General features: G+C 38.4%; 1 protein-coding gene across 5 annotated transcripts in view; it reads left to right on the top strand.

Annotated features, from left to right (window-relative positions):
- EPHA6 (EPH receptor A6) overlaps positions 1–23,633 on the top strand; it is a 529,864-nt gene that overhangs the window by 453,520 nt on the left and 52,711 nt on the right. For all 5 annotated transcript variants that reach the window (XM_069785494.1, XM_069785492.1, XM_069785496.1 and 2 more), the window contains one exon: positions 11,693–11,902. In XM_069785494.1, the coding sequence (XP_069641595.1) occupies positions 11,693–11,902 (210 nt within the window). The remainder of the gene's footprint in view (positions 1–11,692; positions 11,903–23,633) is intronic.

Below are 23,633 nucleotides of genomic sequence, written 5' to 3'. Positions count from 1 at the left end.
GTTTGAAAGGGTATCCCAAGTGCAAAGGAGAGGTGTTCAACAAGGAGCTGTGAAAACACTTGCATGAAAATCTAGATGATGGTGATTCAAGGATGCTTTGGTAGCAGGAAGAAGAAACTGCTAAGAGAGCAGAATGAATAAGCAGGACGGAAAAAACAGCCAACACTTTAGAAAGAAGGCTTAAATCAGAGAGAAGGAGAGAAAGTCATACAGGGAGTACTTGTTTGACAGCAGGTTGAGAAAAGAAGTAGCCACAAGAGAAGAGCATCTGGAACAGAGGATACCACCCTGAAAGCACATCAGAGCCATTATCTTAGATATTTCTAGACATTGTTTCTCCCTTCTTTTTACTTTTGATTATTCCATAGTATTTTTTCACTAACATTTCTTGTTGTCCTCTTCACCAACTCTCCCAAATATTTTTTATTTTGCTTTGTCAAGACACGTGACAGATATAGCTGCTATGTTGTCAGAAACACACGAGCACCACAGTTTTTGGTGAGAATTTGCTGACCTCTCAAAATCAAGTTATTTTTCTGAAGAGTTTGATATCATCAAGTTCTTCTTAGAAACTGGGTAGGTTTTAAAAATCACACCCCTTGCCTTTCTGGCTCATCTCTCTGTCCATCTGCAGCAGACAGACTGCTGCTGATTTGAGTAGCTGGGGCTTCCCTGGTCTGTAATTTTTCAGCAGTGCCCCAGGAAGACTTGCCTGGGCCTGAAACTCTGCTATGTGCGTGTGCCTGTGTGTGTGCGTGCGTGTGCAGAATTTCATAGAAGAGAATAAAACCAAATACTGAAATAATTCATGAAAGATAATTACCTTTCTCTGAATTGCTCTAGTATGATATCTATATTCCAATTATTCTTCACGTGCATTTATTTATCAGAATAGTTACTACTTATTAGGATACTTTAATAGAAACTGACATCAGCAAAATTATGATGTTACTGTGAAGCAATACTCACATGGCATCAGATATATTTGTAGGCAAAACTGCTGGGAGGAAATGTGAGCTAATCATTTCTGCTGCTGGTTTCCATGTATATTATTTTACAGTTTCAATTCACACTTCAGATATGATTTATTCTTCTAAAATGCTTTTTAAAAGGACTTTAGATAATATTCAGCATCCCAAAGCACTGTAGATATATCATCAACATTTCTGTTAATAATTAGCAGAGCAAATGGCTGCAAAGTAACCTATTTATAAAGAAATCCAACTGCTTCATTAATAATAATTGTTTCCTGGAGATATAAGTCTACACTTTTAAAAGCTTTTGTGAAGATACAAGAAGCAGAGAGGGTTTATCTTTAGCAATCCTAATGAAAGGTCTTTGGTGAATATAACAGTTCTTATGTGGTGAGATTTGGAAGGGCTTTTAAGATAGTCTACCTTTCTTATTATTTAAAGGAATCGCTTGTTACAGTGCAAAGTGTTTTTACAGAGAGGGGGGAAAAATCCATTTTTCACCAGAAGAAATATTTCCACACACACAGCAACCTGCAAAAATTAACCAGCACATCCCTCCAACCTGCCCTTCTCCAAAAGCCTGGAAAAATGGGTCAATCTTACAATTTCAAAGTGAGACTCTGTGATGAACCATGTGAGGGTATTCCAGAAGAAAGACTTCTCATGGAAGACATTTGCCATCACCCTCCTCACAGCATTGGTGGGATATCAGCTTTCAAGCCAGTACGAGTTGTGCCACAAATCATAAACTCCAAGTAAAACTCTCTTTGACCCCTAAACCCTAAAACCTTAATAGCCTTTACTTCCTTGCTTTACAGATAGGAAATAAAGCACCAAGATGTTAAGTGATTTGCATGGTATTGTGCACAAAGTATATGGCAGAGAGTAGAAATGAAATCAGTTCCCCTGAATCCCAGGCCAGCAGCTTACACTCATCCTTCATCTTATTTAGTGCTGTATTTTGGTTGCAGTTATGTGACCAAGTCCCCAGACCAGTGCCTTACTTTCTGCTATTTGTATGAATTAAACAGAAAGCTCAGGTAGATTATGTCTTCCCCACCCCACAAAATAGCCTGTATACTGGCTGTTAACTTTGAGCTTTTGAGTAAAAAATTTGGCATGCATTTGCAATATGAAGATGCTTCTTAGTGGAAAAGCATCAGCTAATTAGAACCAATTCTGTAAGATGACAGAAATTAATTACAGCGATTGTGCACCATCAGACATCCTAAATTGGTGGAGACACTTGACACTAAATTTTTCCTCAGAAATCCTGCATTACTTTTGCAATTATATAAAACTTATTTCCATAAGATGAAACTCAGTTATCTTTTTTTCTCATAAACTTGAGGCATGTAAGTTAATCACCCCACAAAAGTATACCTGAAATTTGCTGTTAATGAAGTGGTCATTTGACCAGAAAGAAGGTACATGTGACTTCATTTCTGGTAACACTTGGAGACATTTCTCTGAAAAAGGATGTGAGCTTCCAGCTTAGTATTTCCTCAGGGGCTAGAGGCTCCTCTTTCAGTATTACTCCAACAGCTGCCAGATAGAAGTAATCCCTGCTTGGAAAGAAAGTGGCTAATACTTCAGTTTGGGAATTGAGGAGATCCAGGTACAATTTCCTGTTACCAACTTGCCACACAGACTTTGGATGGGACATACTGTCTTTATGTTTCCGTTACCTGCCTGTGTCATGGAGATCTTCACAATCACTTATTCTGCAAGCATATGAGGAAAATAATAAACAGGAAGAGTTGAAAGGGCAGCTATCCGCATTGATAGAAAGATGTACTTAGTAATTAGATAGGATAGTTGCAGTCAGATATGTTTGTTCAGGCTTGTTATACAGACTAGAGAAGATATGACAAGAAAGACAACCAAGAAACATGCATAATCGAAAAAAACCCAAAAAAACCCTAAAAACCACAAAACCTTTTTAGCAAGAAGTTTGCCACTGCTGTGGGTTTGGGATGCCTGTTCTCTGAGCATGGCCATGAGTAAGTAAACCACATGGGTATTGAACCACTGCTTGTTGATCTTGCAGCCTTCATACATGACATAAATGGAATCCCATTTTGCTGAGGGAAAATGGAGATGAGTGCCATGTTGCACCCAAGACCATGCAGCAGTTTGGAGGGTGATACAGTAATATAACCCAAGTCTGAATCCCAGTTTCACTCCCTCGCTGTTTGTGCTGGACACCACAACATTCCCCTCAGCCTTGTCTGTCAGATGATCGCAATAATTCCTATAAAAGTCCTTTGCCCTGAGGTTGGTTCTTTCACCCTGACACACCCTCCCCCACTTAGCCTGCTCTCTAAGTAGATGCCTCACAGACTTACGGAGCTATTAAGAGTTAAATCTCATCTACTGTTTTCACAGCTCCATCTAAAGGGTCATTCTTGGCTAAAATAATTGGATTTAGCATCACATAGACAGGAATGGGGTGATTTAGAGGCTAGGTGGCTTGTGTGCTTGGGGAGGCTACTGTTTCTTGGGTTCAGTTACAAAGAATGATATCTGGAGAGCATCTGCTGGCTGTGGTTTGTGCTCATCCTCCTCATGCATCGTTCAGTACAGGCATGGATTTAAACCACAGAAAAGGAATGTGTATAGAAGGTGAATTTTGGGGATGTTTGTTTGTGGTTGGCTATGTAGAATCATGTAAAATGAACCAAAAAACTATCACGAGAGTACTGTAACTTCTTTCAGTATTTTTCTGCAGCTGCAGACTACCAGACTACTGTCAGTGTTTTATTCCTGCTCAGTGTCCAAGGTGTGCTAACCAATAGTGCAGTGAGGCAAGAACCGAGGACACAGCAATATTAACCAGATGAGAACTCATGGTATTGTGGCAGGTTCTGTAGCAGGCCTGATACTAAAATAATGTATCAGCTGTATCCACTGCACTGTATTTTCTCACCCTTCTCTATTAGGAAGGGAGTGTACACCCTCCAGGGATCAGTGTGGGAAAGCAAGCTCCTCAGGGTTTGCAGCATTTTCCCCAACTGTACCCTGAAGAGACAGATGTTTAGGTTTGAAAGATGCTCCAGTCTTGCCCAGTTTTGTGAGTCTCTGAGCTGTAGGAGGAAGGAATTCATTTACCTAGGGTAATCACAGGGTCGTCTTGCTTTCTTCATTGTTGCTATTTGCAATAGTTATGTTCCTCTTCCTACCTAAAAAATTGTGACTAATATATTTCCTTTCACTTCAGAAAATTAAAATACTTGTAAAAAAAAGTTAGATTTATTTACAGGCATGCATAGTAGGTAAAAATGCTGTAAAATATATTTTGTTTTTCCAAAGAAAATATTTTCTAAAGTTTCTATAAAAATATGCTTAACTGCCTCAGAGCACTAACTCCAGCAGACTGTTCAGCAAATGAAACCCTGGAATTCATCACCAAATTTTAATCCCTTGAGATCTGTCTAGCAGAGGCTAAGATAAGTGTAAAAATGTGTGGGAAAAAAAATGTTACTAGAAGGAGAAGATATTATGATATATTGCTCTTTGATGCAGTAATCATTATGAAGTTATTCTCACAGCAGCTTTGCTATCAGGCTCACCCTTTTTTCAACTAGAGTTTAGATGCTGCAGCAGACACCTACATTTAGTGAGTTTGGGGGAAAGGGAGAAAAGAGAAAAATGAAGACTTGTAGAAAGTTCTACAAAACAATGTTGTAAAGTGTATGTTGTATATCCATCTAACATGGCCTCACTAGACAGAGTCAGCTTTGGGGAAAAGAGGCCAGATGGCCTTTCCTAAGTTTAATGGTTCCCATTATTATTTATCTGCATCCAGAGAGGCAACAACATTAGAGCTTATAACTAATACTCCTCCTTTTGCTTTCACATGCAGCATTGATGTGCGCTTTTATTTATTGGAGGCATGTTCCTTTTGTGGTAGGATAAAGGTGGCATTTTGCTTTAAAAAATGACTCTGTAAAGAAGAAAACCTGCACTGGAGACTGATGATACCAATATTTTTCTCTGAACCAAAAAACAAATTGAACAATTAGAAACTGTGTTGGAATGAATGTGTTACTTTAATAGTGAAATTGTAAGCAGCATTTATGTACGTGATCTGAGATTACACTAAGAAGCTGTCACTGATGCTATAGAGCCAACGTTTGTTGTCAAGCAATGTTTTACCCCACTAAAAGGAGGTAGAAAACAGTATTTCTGATACTGCTGTGAGAAGTTAATTTAGAAATGCTGGGTATTTTTAATCACTGTAGATATTCTTCCTACTGAGCAACAAGGAATTTATTACAAGCTGTCTTGCATTTGAAGCCAAAAAGAATTTGATAGGTAATGTGGACACTTTCAGCGTGCTCTTTATCTTTGCAAACTTGTGGAGAATACGTAAGAAACCAGGAGATCCGAACAGAGCCAATGTCATCCATGTCTTTAAAAAGAAGGGAAAAGGGAAGCCAAGAAATTACAGGCCAGTCAGCTTAATGTCAACTGCTGTAACATTTCTGGAACAAATTATCAAAAAAGTATTTATAAGCACCTTAAAGATAACAGTAAGATAAGCATGAGCCAACATAGATTTGTCAAGAACAAATTATGTCAAACAGCCTGGTTTCCTTTTGTAACAGTGCGCAGGTTTTGTGGGTATGGGAGAAGCAGTTGATATCATAAATCTTGACTTTAGTGAGGCTTTAAAACTCTCTCACATGAGATCCTTATGAGCAGCTAGAGAAATAATGGTCTTCATGGAATTTCTGTTGGTGGATGCTGGACTGGCTATATACTGTATGGAGAGAACAGACTTTGCACGGAAAGATATATGAAGTAGGGTTGTTCTGCAGTCTGTGTTTCCCCATATTTTCATTAACCTTCTGGATCCTGAGACTACAATTAAACTTAGGAAATTCTCAGGCAGTGCAAAGCCAAGTAGGAACACAGGCAGACAGCAGGACAGAGCTAGAATTTAAAATCATCACAACAAATTTAAGAAATAATTTAGTAACTAATTAGTTTTAAAAACTAATTAGAAATAAGTAAGGCCAAGGGCACGATACTCCACTGAGGCTGGAATAATCAGCTATAGAGTAGAGGACAGAGAGTAACTGTTTGGAAAGAAGTCTGCTGGAATAAATTACTCTAGAGGTTGCAGTAGGTCAGGGGTGTCATGTTGCTGTGAAAATGGCAAATACCACAATGAAATCTAGAAACAGGGGTATCCCGTGCAAGGTCTGTGAAGTAACTTTTCCTCCCTGCTTCACATTGGCAAGGCCTCAGAGTACTGTGTCTTGTATGACCTTAAGACTTCAGGAACTGTATGGAATAGGTGGGCGGAGACCACAACAAAATCAAAAAGAATAGTTGCCAAGCAAATGAGATCTGTGGACTGAACCTGTGTTAAGCCCAAAGAAAAGGGCAAGAGAGATATTTAGTCTTCATGGGCATAAAAAGCAGTTGCAAAGAGGACTTGAAATCTGTCCCAGTCAAGGTGCCATGCTCAACAGAGGCATCTTATCTAAGATGTGGTATAGAGTCGGTATGATAAGAAATATTGACCCTAATGGTCTTTATATGCAGGTAAGAAAAGCATGTCAGGAATGACGCAGGGTGAGGAGATGATTTGATCGCCCCTCAAAGCCCCTTCCAGCAGTGTGGTTCTGTGACAGCTATATTCCAGTGCACCAAAGTGGGCAACGACACCTGGTTATTCCAGGACATCCGTTTCCTGTTGCTGCAGCTAAGTAAAGAAAACAGGGTCACCGGTTGCAAGGCTACTCCTGCTGTTCTGTCCAGATTTGAGGGTAGCTATTGCATCCTAAAATAAGCTTTGGAAGGGCTTCATCATGCAACATTTTTTTTAATAATAAAAAGATTTCCCATATTTTAATGGTTGAAGAGGCACTTGGATTCTTGTGTAGGATCACTCAGTAGCATTTAATATGAACTAAAGTAATTTCAGGTTTTTAGGTATTATATTTAATGAAATTAGATACTACTACTTGTATGGAGCCCTGTTAACAGTTGATTAAAGAACAAATTGGCAGTTGACCTTATTCAGTACCAGTAATATAAACCTGAGTGCAATCCACATGATAGTATGAAGCATGAGTTATACTTCCAGGAAATACCAAGTTGCAACTTGAATTTTGGAAGATTTATCCTGCTAAAGTTCTGCCATTTACTTTGTGTGGTAGAATAGTAACAATAAATGCATAGCAAAAACTACATCTTTCATATAGTGACCAGTGGGAACTGTCACTGCTGAATATGATCTAAGTTAGACATAGACACACCATTTTCAATGCTATTCTCCATCTAAAATAAGATCTAAATCATCTGCAGTAAAACATTTAGACCTGTAGCAAATCCTGTACACTTCTCAGAATATAAGGGCATAAAAGTGCTCTGACTTATAGGGCAAATAAAGAAGTGGACTTTAGAATAGACAAAAGCCCAGAAACAATACAGAAAAAATTCAATGACCACCCCTCCAAAAGGTTACTCAGCAGTAAAATGGAAAAAAATCTTCTGAAGAAGAACAATTCTATGGGCTTGTAGAAAAGCACTGAACTAGTGCACGCTGGAGCTGGAAACTAGAGGGTGAAAAGCAATGAGAGAAACTTAGGATACCACCCTTCCTCCCCTGCAGTAACTGACCCTCTTCACCAGCCCATTATACATCAGTGCTATTGAAAGGTCTGTAACAGGAGGAGAATATTTCATGTACATAAGGTTTTCAAAAGCAAACTGTAGCTGATGAAAAAACATTTTTTCAGGGCATTTGCAGGGCTGCATAAATGCAATGGCAACTACTCAGATATTGCATCTATACTCGGCTGTTGAGAAAAGTTTATTTAGCAAAGCCATTAAAGCCTGATTAAAATTTGATGGAATGATAGGATAAATGTGGTAAGTCCACTGAGGTCTGAATTGCTGCCAGTATTGATTAACACCCTTACCACCCCAGTGGGAATCCTATCAAAAGCATATTTCAAATCTAAGCCATGGGAATCAGAATAAAGCCCTGGATAACAACTGCCACATCATTCAGATGAGTGTTTTATGTCCCTATATGACAGGCGAATGAAATGAGATAATGGAGAGTTGCCAAAGGATTGGTTTGACTCACAGTTGTATGTGGGGATTTACAAATGCTGAAAATATGAGGCCAGATTCATACCTGGTATAATTTCATCAACTTAGTTGAATTTTCCAAGGGTTAAATATGGCCCATAGTCTCTGTCCTGATGAGCTTAAATCAGACAAATATTTTGATATATTGGGAGATAACAGTTTATAGATTGTAAGGGAATACAACCGGCATGGAAACTGATGCAGAAGTGATTACAGAGAGACTTGAGAGAGAGAAGACTGTTTTGCTGACAGGAAAAATGTAGCTGTTCCAACTGCAAGGCTGGCAATGAAATGATATAAAACGAAGCGTGAGAAGGAACAGAGGAGAACGGATGCCAAAGAGGATTCAGAGAAATATACAGAGAGAGAAGTAGGACAGAATAAAATTGCAACTGGTATGTTAGCAAGTCTGTCATTTCTTTAAAGGTGGAGATAAGAAGCTTGAACTTTTTGTGTCAAAGCAGAAGCCCAAAGAAATTTGAAAGAAGGAGGGAGAGAATGGCAAAAGCATGAGATTGTTTTTAACTCAGGCATTTCTGCTATACTGGTAAGGCAAATACTGAGATTTGGAAAGAGCAGAAAAAGGTTATGTTTTATGAAAAATCAGTCAAGCATGGTCTAGATCTGAAAGAGCGCAAATTAAAAAAGGAAGGAATGAATGCTTGTGATCCAAGGGGACAAAAGGTTAAGGGAGGTGTTGCAGATGACTCTGAGCTTTGTTGAAAGAATGGAGCTGTTAATGATGATAAGGAGGAGGTAAAATCTAGAGGTTTGGAGGCTTGGTTTTGTTTGGCGCTTTGTTGCAGGGACAGGGAGGCTTGGTTGGGTGTTTTGCAAAAGTAAGTCATAGGTGCTTTGTTCCAAATCCTAACTCTACAAAAAACTAAAAATGTTATCCATACAGGGTAAGTGTGAAGAGTATTAACTGTTTGCAACCAGCTTAATAAATTTTGAGTCCATTGAACACTTAGAATTATTAAATAAAAAGCAAAATCCAAATCCCACATGGCTTCATTGCATAAAATACTGGATAGACTTCACATCCTTCCTTTACTGCAAGAGGCTTAAAGTATTTAAGAATATTGTCTTTTGTCTCTCTTTGGTTAATTGCTAGATAGAAAGTTTTTATTTAAAATATCTGTCACTGGCATGTTTTGGACTCTGAGAGGTTTCCCTTATTCTTGTGGCAGATGCCTGTGATGGGGAATGTCATAGGCCTGTAACAGGGGATGGCCTGTAAAATATCTGCTTATCACACTTGTGTCTTGACCCTCAGCTGAGTGTCGTCTGCAGAACTAACTGCTTACAGGTAGTTTTGATGGAGACAACAAAGGAAGGGGGTTGCTTATAGGTATGACATCATTGCTTGGGGTGATCTGTCTCCCCTTTTGCACTGGGCATTTAGAGACAAAAAGGCTCCAGAGTACTGACACAAGAGGACCAGTGAGGAACGTTCAAGGGGGGAAGTTGCTGTGAATCAGTTATAAATAGCTGGTTTCAAAGAAGTGTCATTAAATGCGCTCTGTTTAGAGAGGTCTGTAAGATGGTTGTGGCGTTTGGTCACTGATGGAAGCACGGCTCCTTAAATGTAAGTGTTGCTGGGAAGTATGATAAGGCTGTGAGGTGTTCTAGCTGACAAGGTGTGTTAGAATCTGAATATTTGCATTCTGATATGTTGGCTTAGACTAGCAGCTTGGAAACCTAACCATGTAGCAATCATACAGATCTTCGTTTTACCATTTTCTTTCTGGTTTTTGTCTTGTGTTTATAACCTGACATAGCAGTACTGGTCAGTAACTGGTGAATGTTGCCTGTGATGCAGGTTTTCATATACTGCTGCACTTGGGCTCGTCTTCCATTTGATTTTTGAAAGGAATTGAAAGAGTTTCAAGACACTGTGCGAGTTCTACAAATTGCAGAATCCACATTGTCTCTGCCTTTTCTGTTTGCTGAGTTTGTCTGTCTTTCTGTTTGTACCCAACAGAGTTTAATTGAATAATAGTGACTTTAGGAACTAGTTTCTCCAGCTTCTTTACAGGCAAACAACTTTTCAATGTAGCAGCCTGTTATGCACACTAAATGACTTATCATTTAAGAATGTATAATCTCTTGATTTAAGTAGAGGTATAATATATATTAGAGGCAGGTCTTGGTCTAAGGTTGCTTCATCTCAGAAGATTAATAACATGAGAAGCAAGTAACACCAAACTTCTCCATGTCTGGGGTTTTGTGGTTTGTTTGGGGTTTTTTGGTAACCTTAATTACATCTAATTCCCTATTTCTTTAAATGTTTATGTCCTGACTAGCTAGATATAGGCCCCAAATCATTGAATCATGATGGAAATGCTGAAATATTTTGCTAATCAGGGATAAAGTTAAGCATATCTGTACAGTTCAGCCTGTTGCTTTGCTGAATCTAGTGAACTTACTGAACTTACTGTAAATTTCTCCCCTACAAAATTCATCTTGCTTAAATGTATGAACTAAGCAATAGAAATGTCCTGAATGCTGATCAGAACACTGCTACTTGTCTGTAGTCCAATGCTGAAGGTGTTGAAAGAGAAGATGGAAAGTTAACTTGCTTGTAAGGAAGAGTTGTTTGGTTTGTTTGGCTGTTCCTGCTAACATAAAAGCCCGGATCACTGAATAATCCGTGAGAAGCTAAATGTCCACCAGCTGAGGTCACAAAAATGCTGCCATAAACAGTCTGCTGTAAATGGTAGGTAGGGCAGACTTAAACCAGGCAAAGAGCCCATAATCAGATTTCTGTAGAGGTACTCACTTGGTCCCCACTGCCATGTAATTCAGGAGCCTTCTGATATAGGAGGTACAGAAGTGTTAACGTTAATGTTGCAGATGGGAAACTGAGGCCCACTAAGATTTAGGGGATGGACAAGTGTGATTAACAATATAACTCTTATTTAAAGATGTTAAACTCCAATAGATTTCAGCAGGAATTAAGCAGCTTAATGCATTCATGAGTGTGAGCTTAACAGGCTTAGTCAGCCAGGAAGACTTTGGAAAAGCTACATGACCCCTGGATTTTAGCCCAAATCTCCTTTTTAATCTAGTGTTCAGAGATTATATGGTGTTAGGTGCAGAACAGACATGGGGTAAAGCCCCAAACTTTTTTCAGATTTATTGGGTTTTTTTTATTTTATACAAATGCCCCCAGAAAAAGCAAAAAGAGCAGTATCTCATGCAGACAGTCAAGACTGAGGCAATAAAAGTGGAGGGGGTGTGGGGGGGTGTGTTTCCTGAGGCCATGGAGTAAGAGATGAAGAGAGGATTTTTCTGTGTGTTGTCATTTTTGTATTAAAAAAATAGTGTTTGGGGAAAGTGTTCTTAATAACTGACGATAAAACACATTAAAAGCTGTCAGCAGAAAGATTGTGGAGTATGTGAAAATATGGAAGGAAAGGGGGATAAACTGCACAATGAGACATGGGATAGTTTGCACTGCTGACCAGGCTAAATACTTGAAAAAAGCTTGCAGTGGGCAAGTTGGCTGGATGGGAATTTTAAATATGAGCTGTAGTTAATATCACTAGTATGAAATTAATGAAAAGTAGCTGTGTTCTTTGAACTTGCATCTTTACTTGCAGAAGCATGATGGCCACTTCACAGTCATCCAGTTGGTTGGCATGCTGCGGGGGATTGCATCTGGTATGAAGTACCTCTCAGACATGGGCTACGTACACCGTGATCTGGCAGCCCGTAATATCTTGGTCAACAGTAACCTCATGTGTAAAGTCTCTGATTTTGGTTTGTCACGAGTGTTAGAGGATGATCCTGAAGCCGCTTACACAACAAGCGTAAGTTTGTCTTAATCTAATTTGAACAGCTGATTGCCTTGTGCCTCTTTTATTCCAGTTTCAGATCTGTCTATGCCATAGGAATAGTAGTTTGAATTGGCTTTGTTCCATTCTCAGTCTATGTGGTTTAATTGCACTGCCAATGTGTTTAAGGGAAGTGGTTTTGATTTTTGGCTAAGGGATGCATAATAAACTTTGGCAAATATTTTTTTTAAGCAAATGTGCAAGTATAAGTAGGAGAGGTTTTCCATTCTTGTCTGAGTTTTGTGTTTGTTTTTTGTTGGTTTCTTCCCCCCCCCCCCCCCCCCCCCCATAATTTCCCCTTCTGGTAACTTGTGTTCATTTACAAAGATATGTTTTTAAAAGAGGGGGATAGGAAGGGGAGAATCTCATGAATTCCACTGTTAGAAGTATGGTATCAAGCCTTGTATTCATAAATTAAAACTTTAATTTTATTTCCCTTAAGCTTACCTTCTAACAGGATATGTAGGACCTTTCTTTGAAGGTTTAAGTCTCATTTCAATGTGATGCAAGTAAATTTTTATAGTGGAAAATGGGGTTTGGGTGGGGGTTTTTTAGTTGGGGTTTTTTTTGTTGTTTGTGGTGTTGGGGGGGGTCCACTGAAGTGAAAAATTCTTGAACATGGAGAAGCTTTTTCAAATTTGACTTGGAGGAAAAAAGTATATTGTACCTACAGGAGGAAGAAAGTGGGGGAAGGAGTGTGTTGATGCTAATAAAATTACAAGTTCAGATACAGCATTTTTTCATCATACCAAAATGTTCAATTACATTCCTGTTACAATTATTACTACAACATTAAGAATCTTGGCTAATTATAAGCTGATTTCAAGTAACTTTCATATCAGTCACTGAAACTAAAATTATTTCAGAGACAGAGTGTATTCTTATTAGTACTCTCACAAAATGCACAGAATTGCTGTGTTCCCATGGTAGGGCACAGTGACAGAATTCTAACAGAGATAATAAATTAGCATTAAATGATTTATTTTGACCTATTTCAAACTTTTTTTTCTATTTCACTTTAAAAAGTGATGTATGGCCAAAATGAGGAGCTCATCTAATTTAACTGTATTATAGTAAGTACTCTGGTGTATCTATTGAATTCAATATAGCTATTGTAATGGAATTACAGAACTTTTATTTTCGTTGTTGTTTAAGCCTAAAATAGGGGTGTTCTGATAAATTCACTGTAAATTACACTTCCTAGAAGAAGGTCTACACAGAACTCCAAGATGACTAGAGCAAAACAAGTCAGTTTGCAAGGTTTTCTATCAGTATTAATATGCAAGCTGGGGGGGGGGGCAGGGGGTAATCAGTTTTTTCCTTTATAGGGGAGATTTCCCTCATTTGGTTCTCAAAACCTCTTCTGCTTCACACTGCTTCTTAGTATGAGGCTTGAAAGGAAAAATAAACATTACTGCAGCTTAAGAAGATATCACATGTTGGCTGAGCCTTGCTAATTGTCTGTGTGAGAGTGCTCAGCTGGCAGAAAATGCCCCCAGTGACAGGCAAGTTAAGTTACATTGCTCAGCTCTGATCATGGGCTAATCAGCTCAGCTGGTGGAATGCACTGGAAATTGCCAAGCAGTCTCTCCCAGTTAGGTTCAGGAAAAAAACCAAATGATAATTTAAGGCTTTCAGCCATTATTTATCCTGTAAGTTTCTACTGGGTACCAATACTGAACAATTAGTTTTTCAGAGTTAGCTAATGCCTGCCTCTTTCATCATAGCTAGAGCTACATTTAATCAGGAAATCCTATGTTGTTAAAAAAATGAATATTTCATAGCAATGTATCTGTGTTGAAGGACTTTCTTGAAACATAGGACAGGCTTTGATGAAATGCTCACTACTTTCTTATCGGTTCACCTAGCTGGTTAACGTGAGAGTCTGTGAGGCAGCTGTTGTAGGTGGAATACCTCAGAGCCATTGCTTCAGTCCTCCAAGGTTGCAGCCGTATGCTGTACTAGAAAATCATGCTGCGCAGGTATCTATAGCATGTCCATCGGGATACTGCAAATAAAGAGGAAACATTACAGAGGCTGATGGCCAGTGGCAGGACCCTGTATCAGCCAGACTTTTAAGGTGAATCTGCTTCGACCATGACCTCACACAAAGATGATCAAAAGGCTTTGAAACTCAGGTGTGAAAATGCTATGCGTCATTACAATATGAACTAGAAACTTTGTAAATGGAAAAATTCAAAGCAACAGAGTCAGGCATAATAGAAATTAAAATAATTTTAAGTCACTCATTCCTTCAACTCCAGTTCCCTCTGTCCTTGCAAGTGAGTCTTCACATCCAGACTGTTTCAGTTGCTGTAGCTGAGTCTGCCCAATTGTATTCTGTCACCTTGGGTCCTTGGGAAATGTCTTTCCCCCATTCCTGAGGGTAGACTGACTGCTGTAGTCCCTATTCCATGTTGCAGACGTTCTGTATGATCTGGTGATAGCCGTGTATTCTGTGGGATGCTCTCACCTGCCATATGGTCCAGCCTCTGGGTCTTCTTCCCCTTGAGCAGGTCCAGTAGGTGTTCTCTGTAGGAATGCTCTGTAGGGAGTCGAATAGCCCTGTCACTTTTTACAGGACACAGCACAATTATGACCAAAACGGGGCAGAGGGAGGAAGAAGGAAATGTTTGGCCACAGTGACTGTGGAGGACTCAGTGAAGACTTTCGCCCTTTAAGCAGTCTTTCATGGTAACAGAAAAAAATAGAACCCCACACTGGATGTCATGTCCTCTTGCAGCTTTCACTGATCATTGTTATGTCGTTGACCTCTTTCCTCATCATGAACATCTTCCTAATAGCCAGCCACATGTATTACTAGAGGTTTTTATAGTATCTATTTAGTTCCATACTGTGCTTTTGCCATATGAAGGTTAAACCTTCAGTGCTCTTACAAAGGTTCTGGTGCTTTTAGAATTTGTGTTTCCTCTCCACAGAGACTTTTCTTGATAACAGCCCAGTACCTGTAGCTACAAGAAATGCATAGAGTAGGTCTGCATATTGAATAGTAGTATTTTTAGGCTCACATCTCCCAGTACACCACTGTCTGTTAGTGCTCAGAGGAAACTGTGATTATTTTTTATTCCCCTTTTTGTCTTAGTCTTGGTGTCAGAAATAAATGGTACAATTGGATGGTTTTTTTGGAAATGAGCTACAAGACAACCTAAGCCAAATGGAAGCCAAAAAGTAAAATTTTATATCTGTGATGCTGTGGTCAATATTGTGTGAATATATTCCCAGACATAAAAATGTAAATTGATGTAAAAGACAAACTGTGGCAAAACAGGTTGCATTCTCCCCAAAATAAGCCAAAAGGCCCTCATACCTTGTGAATTTACCACATCTGAGCAGGCACAGTCTCGAGTCAGATGGTTGGCATCTTTTGCTTTGTCTTCCTGTTATTCAATATACGTATCTTCCTTTTTACTCACTGGTTTAGAATAGATCTTATATTCTTTCTATTGGCACATCCTTCCACATGCAGGGCAAAAATCAGGACTCAGTCTAAGAAAAGCAATAACACTGATGGGTAAAATCTGGAAAGGAAACCACCTAAAAAATTACTACATTCTGTGCTCACACTGAAACACTAGTTAGGAGACTATATTCAATGAAGTAGTGATGGAAAACCTGACAAATGCCCCAAAATAACACAATTTAAGATTCTTATGTTTCCTGAGAATTTCTGACTGTGACACTCCTGGTCAGAGAGCTGTTGAATGCTTTAAAACAGTACATGAAAAGACTGAAATATCAGAAAACGGCTTTCTGACTTCTGAAGGCTTGGGGTTTTTTGTTTGTTTTTTTTTTTGTCCTCCAGCCTATTGAGACAAAGGATGTAAGTATGTTTTTGTTAAGAGACTTGGTAGGAAATAAGAGATTGGCTTCTGTTTGCTATCGGCAATTGCAAAACTTACAGCAAGTATAATTTTTAGAATAGGAAAGAGGAATTAAAAGTTAGGAACGTCTGACTGCCAATTTTCGTGTTTCAGATTGATCAGGAAAAGACAAGGTAAATTTTGGGATAACTGAATAGTGCGGGGGTTTTTCCATGGAGACAAAATTTTCATTTTTAGTAGTGGTTTCCAAGGCAACAGTTGCTCATAAAAAGATATTTCTAGTATATAAACAAGCAGTTCTGTCAATATAGAGAATGTCTAGGCTCTTGTATCCCTGCCTTTAGATAGACTATGTTATATGATGTAGATTCATTTAGTTTAAAACAAAGTCAGAGTTCGCATGTATTTCAGAATGAACCACGTGTCTCCAGAAAAACTATGTACATATATATAATCAGAACAGGATCTGTGGCACTACTGCAAAAAAGATTAAAATGGTATTTATTAAAGGTGACACCTTAAGATTCTGCTTTAAGTCTGATTTTTTTAGTGAGACAAAAAGCTGCTACAAACTGAATTATGTGATACATAAAGAAATGTATTCTAGATTTCTTTCTCTTATCAGCTGTATTTCTGAATTCAGCCTTAATATATAGAATATTTTCTTATTTCCTTAATGCTAGTTGGAGAATTGATTTATTGCATTGCATTTCCTGAATCATTTGATGAACTTCATGGGTCTGACTCTTCTCAAGCCAGTTGGATAAAATATGCCATCCAGGGACATTTCAGGCTTATTAGTTTCATTAGAGGTGCAAAGCAGATTGATGCTAGTAATCTATATAAACACCAGCAAGTAGCAAAACGTTGGGGTGATCAGGATAAGGACTTCATATTTTTTACGTTGTTATATAATTTCCATATGTCAAGACATTTTCCGTTTTCTCTTACTCATACATAAATAATGGGTTTGGAGGGAGAAAGTTTAATTTGCTAAAAAGTAAAACAAGATACAAACAATTTTCTAGTTAATTTGGGATGTCAACTAATAGTTTCTGAACAACCTGAGTGCTATGACAAGCATATTGCCTGGACATTTACCTTAAGAATCAAATTAATCATAGACAATGGAGTAAATTGATTATTGGCAACCACTCAGGAAAAAGAGGCTGCATACTGTGAAGTTCTGTATTAACCTGTTTTCCTGAAAACTAATTGGTGACATAAGGTTGAACACAGTCATTGTCAACTAGTTAATTCTGTATGTAACGTGACAACAGCACATTTTGTCATCACCAAACTGAGAGAAACAATGATGGGCATCATGACCATGTTTTGTTCTCAGTCTGAAACGAGGCATGTGGTGTGGAATCCCACCAAGCCTTTCCCTTATCTGGAGGGGGGGGGTTACATTTGATCTTGCTAGGGACTGGATGAAATATCAGTGGGCTGATGTGGTTTGTAACAGGTTAATGCCCTGTGAGAAGAATAATGTTTGTTCTCCTTGAGCTTTGCAACTTCACCTTGCCAGGCTGAAGCCTGGCATGGGTACCTTGCCTGAATACTCTGTTGAAAACCCATTTGAAACCATATGGCCCAGGCCTGTTTGCAAACCCCACCTTTCTCCATCTTTCCATAGCAAGATAAGCTCTTTGCAGTAGCCTTGCTCTCCTCACTGCATCTATCCTTCTTGGCATGTAAAAGGAGGACATGTACATTCACAAGTCCTCTAAGTCTTCCTTTCAGTTTGTAAGGCAGTCCTACAGTCTGACACCTCCAAACAGAAAATCAGCCTTCTCTAGTGACTCTTAGTGAGATGAGTAGGACAGACACTTCTTCTCTTCGTGGTACTCTTCTCACGCCACCCCATGGTCTTCCTGTTCAGTCTGAAAATCCCTTTCTTGTGTCTCTTTCCCATCACATCCACTCTATAGCCAAGCATCAGATGCAGGATATTTGCTCAGACAGTATTTTGTAAGATGGCAGATTAGCTGGAAGTGATGGGAAAGGAAAAGCACAGTTATTTCCATTTAGTTAAAAGGTAAATATTTAGCCCTTGTGGCCACAGATAAAATGTGTGCCCTTCATGACCTGACTCCTACTTTTCAGGACAAGTGCTGAAGTTTGGAGAAAACTTTTAACTAAAGGTTGTATCCTTCCAGGGCTGCTATGTGAGATTATAATATTGTTTGCCAAATTAGAGATACAGAGCTCAGTGGGATCCTGAGGGGGTTGTCTTTTGATAAGGCAATCGGTATCATCTTGCCTCATCAGGACTATTGTGTTCCTGTGTAGGAATCCAGCTGCTGGCAGCTGCTGCCTGTCTCCAGACACTGCACGTCCCTGTTTGTAGCTGGGCGTCAGCCTGCTGAGTGCAATGGGTTGCTTTTAACTACAATATAACAGTAGGAATGACTCTAGGGAGCTCTGGTGCTAACATATAAAGTGAAAATATTTTCAAGTAGTTAATTTCTCAGAGCATGGGCAAGAAGTCAAGAAGCAAGTTAATAAGAGCTATGCTAATGTGCTCGGCCTGCACCAGTGGATGGGAGATGCAGTAACTAGTTTAAAGTGTGTGATGGGATTCATGTCAAGTGGTGGTGAGATGAATCACCTTCACATGAGTTGCCAGCTTCAGCTGGATCCATTCCCCATTCTTAGAGGATGGATGGGGTTGGAGGCCCTTCATGTGCCCCTTTCAAGCCTCTGTATTCTGTTGTGTTGGCCTGGACAAACATAAAATGTGCTCAGGTTATGCTCAGGGACAAATAGCCAATGGGTAAAGGAGTAGCCAAAGGAAGGAGTGTCTTTAAAAAAAGACTTGTTGCCTTTGGGGCTGTAACGGTGTGAGGTGTGATGAATTTTAATAAGTAATTCTATGTTTAAAAGGAATAGAAATCCCAAATTTACTCATTCAGTGTAGGGCATGGTACTTGGTATTTACTTGGCTTATTTTATAGTAGCCCCTGAAGATGAAGATATGTGTCTTTGACAAAATTTAAGTATTTTAATACATCCACTCTCTTAGGTTCTCTGTTCAGCTTTTATCCAGCTGTGATCCCAAGTTCATTTAGGAGGTTTTCTGGTTTATTTAACCTTCCTGAAAGTTAGTAGTAGAAAGGTTAACAGGATATAACACAGGCCACAACAAAAGCAGACCCTTAGGAGGAAGGTCCAAGGACAAGAAGGAGACATAAATATAAAATTACATTCTCGCATGTTTTGTCTAACTTTCTACTTCTGTGAGTACTTTCTTCCTCACTGTAACAGTTGTCATTTGAGTTCTGAGAGTGTATGAAAAAAGGCATGAAAATTTGCATTTAGAGATACAGACAATCAAAAAGAGCTTAATTCAGAGAGATTTCTAAATTAAATGGTTGAATTTAATTGTAAAACTTAATATATTAGCTCTCTCATCCCTGCTTTTCCTCCCCACCACACCACCCCAAGTAGGAACTCCAAATACACATTTGGCAGAGAAACACAGTTGGAAATTTTGCATTTCACTTTTTGATGCTTGAAATCATTATGTTGATGAACTCAACATCAGTATGCCCTAACATCTTGGCTATAAAAAGGGTGATGCTTTGCACTTCATTCCTAATGTGACTTTCAAAGCATCATCCCATCATTCATCATAACCTAGTTTAATTTCCAATGAAAAGAAGAAATTGTACTGTAATCAACCTAAAAATTGCTGCCTTCAGAGATTGCAAGCTCTGCTTTTCTATTAGCTTGGATTTCAACTTTGTCTCTCTGACTCCTCCCAATTTCATATTAACAAATTTGAGTGTTAAGCTCTACATGTATGTGCTTTGCTGTTTCTCACATTGGTTCTCTGGTTATCTGTAACTGTATTTATGAAGAATGGAGGCATGCATTTACAAATGACTTATAGGGTAGGATTGGGAATGAACTACTTATAGACCTAAAGTGTCAGTGCTGCTGAAGATCATTGCATCTGGGAGATAAATGATGAATCTGTTTGTGACGTTTAATACTGATAGTGGTTGCATTGATTATTTTTGGTATAACACTGTCTGGGAATGGTAAAACATATTTTGGTGTAGTGATTGTCAACCTTCCTCAATGCATGGATTCATGAAATTTATCCAGTAGAGATGCAAACTTTGTTACAAATTTCCTATTTGTGGGTTGTTGTATAGCACATTGCACTTTGGTATATTTCGCAGATCTCTTTAAAGTATTCCACAGACTCTCAGGGTTCGACATACCCCAGGCTGAAAACCCACTGCACTGTTGGAGTATTTTCTGTTGATTCACTGCATAGGTATTTTTATTGAACTCATGGTAGCTGCGGTAGCAAGGAAAGACATAGGGATTAGGGTTATGAGAGGTATCCCAGGTTATGACAGGTATCCCAACACTGAGAGAAGACCTGTTTAGCTCTGACTGAGTACTATTAAAACCTGTCACTATTCTAGAGGATTAACAGGAAAATGTACCTGCCTACTGCAGAGATGTCAAGAGCAATGCAGGAAATTCACATCAGTGAGTCTTTAGACTAAAAATTTGGCTCAAATGATCACTGGAAACACACTAGGTTGAATAATGAATGGTCTAGGTCAGAAATGTACGTTCCTGTTTCATAAAGTACAAAAATAAAGGTACATTCAATTAAGTTAAATGATGGGAAATTCAAAATTATTTTAAAGATGGCAAATGGTTTTATCACACAGTGTGTAATTAACCGTGGAGCTGATTGCTGCAGAAAACATTCTAGGCCAAGATTTCAACAAGTTGGGGATTTTTTGGTTCGTTGTGTTTTGTTTTGGTTTGGTTTTTTTAAAAAAAAAGGGGGGGGGAATATTCTTAAGAAGAAAAAATATCCAGTTACTACAGTCAATAAGAAGTCTAAAGAGACATGAAACCTCATATTTCAGTGTAGGGAAGGAAGGAGGACATGAAGAAAACAAATGTGTAAGAGCGAAGTAGCAGAGTGTGGATTATTTTCAAGCTTTCACATCTTTCTCTGAAACATCTGATATGGCTATTGCTGCAGGTTAAGGGATTAGAGCACCCTGGGTTTGATTCACTATGGCAATTCTTGCTTCAAACAGTAAGAGTAACTCTAACCACTAAAAGAAACTGTCTGTGGATGTGCAGGATGTCTGTTAGTAGAAGTCTTTGAATGAGGACTGTACCTTTCTAATAGACATGCCCTATCTCATAAAGGACTGTGCAGGATTCACACAGTGAAATTCTGTGCCACATGCTACATAGATGTGAAATAAATCATCCCGGCCTCAAGATTTTTCAGTAAGTCATTGCTTTTAAGTAGTTTAATTCTGCAAAATGCATTTGTTAGTGAAAGTGATAACAAAATGTGACTGCGGGACTTGCAATCCAGATGGAAAGTACAATCTCCAGTGGAGTACAATCCAACAGACTCTAAAATGGTGTACAGCAGTAAAAACAGTCAGACCAGACCAAGCATATAACTCTGCAGAAGTTTAAAACGTTTTATGTGGCACTACTGAAACTTAATATAGAATGTCAAATGTAAGTAAAATCACTGTTATGGGGAAAACATTGCAGAGATCAAAAATGGTAAGAGAATGTAAGGAGGCAGAGACTATCATTTAGTATTTTCATAGTGCAAATAGTGACAAAAATTAGCCAAGGTAACTTCTGTAGATAAAATGACTGGTGCAAAAACTTCTTTGTTAAAAAAAAAATCATAAGAAAAAGATGCTGGAGTGGATCTTAATGATCAGCTTAAATAACAGCTAACACAACAGAAGATTATGGAACAGAACTGAGGAGAAAACTAGCCTACAAAAATGCATCTGCAATTTCACTATAGTTTGGCTCTGATCAAAAGCAAGCAATAACAGAGCAAATGAAAAACACCAGGCTAAGAGCTGTTCTAAGCCAACATACAAAAGATTAAATTAGATAGGTTCTTCAGCTAGATCTTGAATGTTAGGATGCTGATACGGAAATGTAATTTAATTGAATTATTTCATGTGTTGTTATATGACTTTAGACTCCAGTGATACGATTTGCCTTTTCAAATAAAATTGATCCCTAGTTTACTTTCAAAGGAAAAAAAAAGTGTATTTTTCATTGTCACATTTTTCTGCAGTGTTGAGTTTCTGATTTTGCTTTGTAGTTGTCACACACTGTTAGAGGAATACTACCTGGCTCAATTTTTTAATTCAGATATGAGGAAATGCTAAATAAAATATGTATCATCAAAGGCTAGGTGAGGGTTTATGGGACCATTGTTTTACTTCATTCTCTGTTGTTAGGTTCAAGACAGAATTCTAGAAAACGATATAACTTTGTATGTCTTATAAAAAAAAAAAATCCTTTTAATTTGTAGTTTAATCACATAATATACAATTGTCTCTTTGGGAAATGCAAGTTTCATTACCAGGAGATACGGAATTGTTTAATGGGTTTGAAGTGTACCTGTTTGTTGGAGTGTACGTGGCCAGCCAAAGACATGAAGCTGCTATACAGCCTCCTATTTATGCAAAGGGAAGAGACTCTTAGCAGACCCATTTTGCTTTTAATCTTCCTTCTGTGTAGATTTTTGCAGCATTGCTGCATTCCCTGCTGGTAGGGAATGCAAAAGAAGTATGACTATAAGGAGAGATTGCCATTTAGAAAGGAAACAAGGATAAGCTGGGGAGCCTCTGGAGCTGCTATCCTTCAAAAGGTGGCTGTTTGTGACCATACCGTTGTCTTTGGGCTATTTAATAGCCTGCTGATTTTGTCTCTTTATCTCTACAAAAAGTTGTCATTAAATGTCTGCATAAAGCTGCAAAGTGTTGGGTTTTGGGGTTTGTTTGGGGTTTTTTTTTCTCCAGACAACTTATATTTTGAAATGTTTAAATGTAACAAATACCCTCTTTCTTTTCAGAACTATAATTGCCGTTGCTTCTGTTGACCTAATGATCTGATTAGTACTTTGGGGAAGGCAGAGACAGGGTCAGTTTCCCTGCAGGACTTACTAATACCTTCCATTGCCTAAGAAGAAAATTATAAATATGTTTTACTTCTGCTATAGCCTGGAACGAAGGATTATTCATCAAGTGTGTCAAAGCACTGACTGGTTTTAACCAGCAAGGCTGGTGTTACATCATTAACTGGTAGAACATCTAGAAACTTATTTTGGGGAAAATGGTCATTCCTTACTTGTGGTTATATAGCTAGTGGCAAAAAAGAGGCCTTCCCCCCCGCCCCCGTCACAGATAGTGTTATCTGATAGTCATGAGTGTTAAGTCTGGCTTTGGTATAAGATTCAAAACTTACTGGTATTGAAACCATAAAAATAGGCAATGCTGCTTCTCTGAGCAAATCTTAAATAGCTATGCCAGGACAGAGGAAGGGGGGAAAAGCCAATGCACTTGCAAATAATTTCTGAAGTAATAGTTAAATGAAGGCTATGAATCTCAAAGCTACAGGTGATATTTTTGGAAAGACTGCAAATTGACTAAAGCACCAAAGATATTGACCTCTCAGCTGGACATGAGAAACTTGGAAAATTCTGTCCATGCACACTACTCTCCTTGGAAACCAAGTCCAATAAATTTAAGCAGTATACTAATATATGTGTATACATGCACTATATACTATAAGCAGTCATAGCTTTTTGTTGTCAATTACTCATACTGCTGATAGATTTTTTTTTTTAAAGTTAACAATTATCAGAATATTAATCTAATTTCAAACACAGCTGGTTTTTTAGCTGCATATGGACTTGATTGTATGCATTATAATTTTTTAACCAGAATTGCCATTTTCAAACTATAATTGAAGAAGCTATTGTAAACATGCAGAACATGCTTATATGTTTTTAGCAACACCTACATTACCTTAGAATGATACTATCC

The sequence above is a fragment of the Haliaeetus albicilla genome, chromosome 6, assembly GCF_947461875.1.
Source record: "Haliaeetus albicilla chromosome 6, bHalAlb1.1, whole genome shotgun sequence".
NCBI lineage: Eukaryota > Metazoa > Chordata > Aves > Accipitriformes > Accipitridae > Haliaeetus > Haliaeetus albicilla.
The sequence above is the reverse complement of the archived record's forward strand: the minus strand, read 5'-3'. Positions and strand labels throughout refer to the sequence as shown.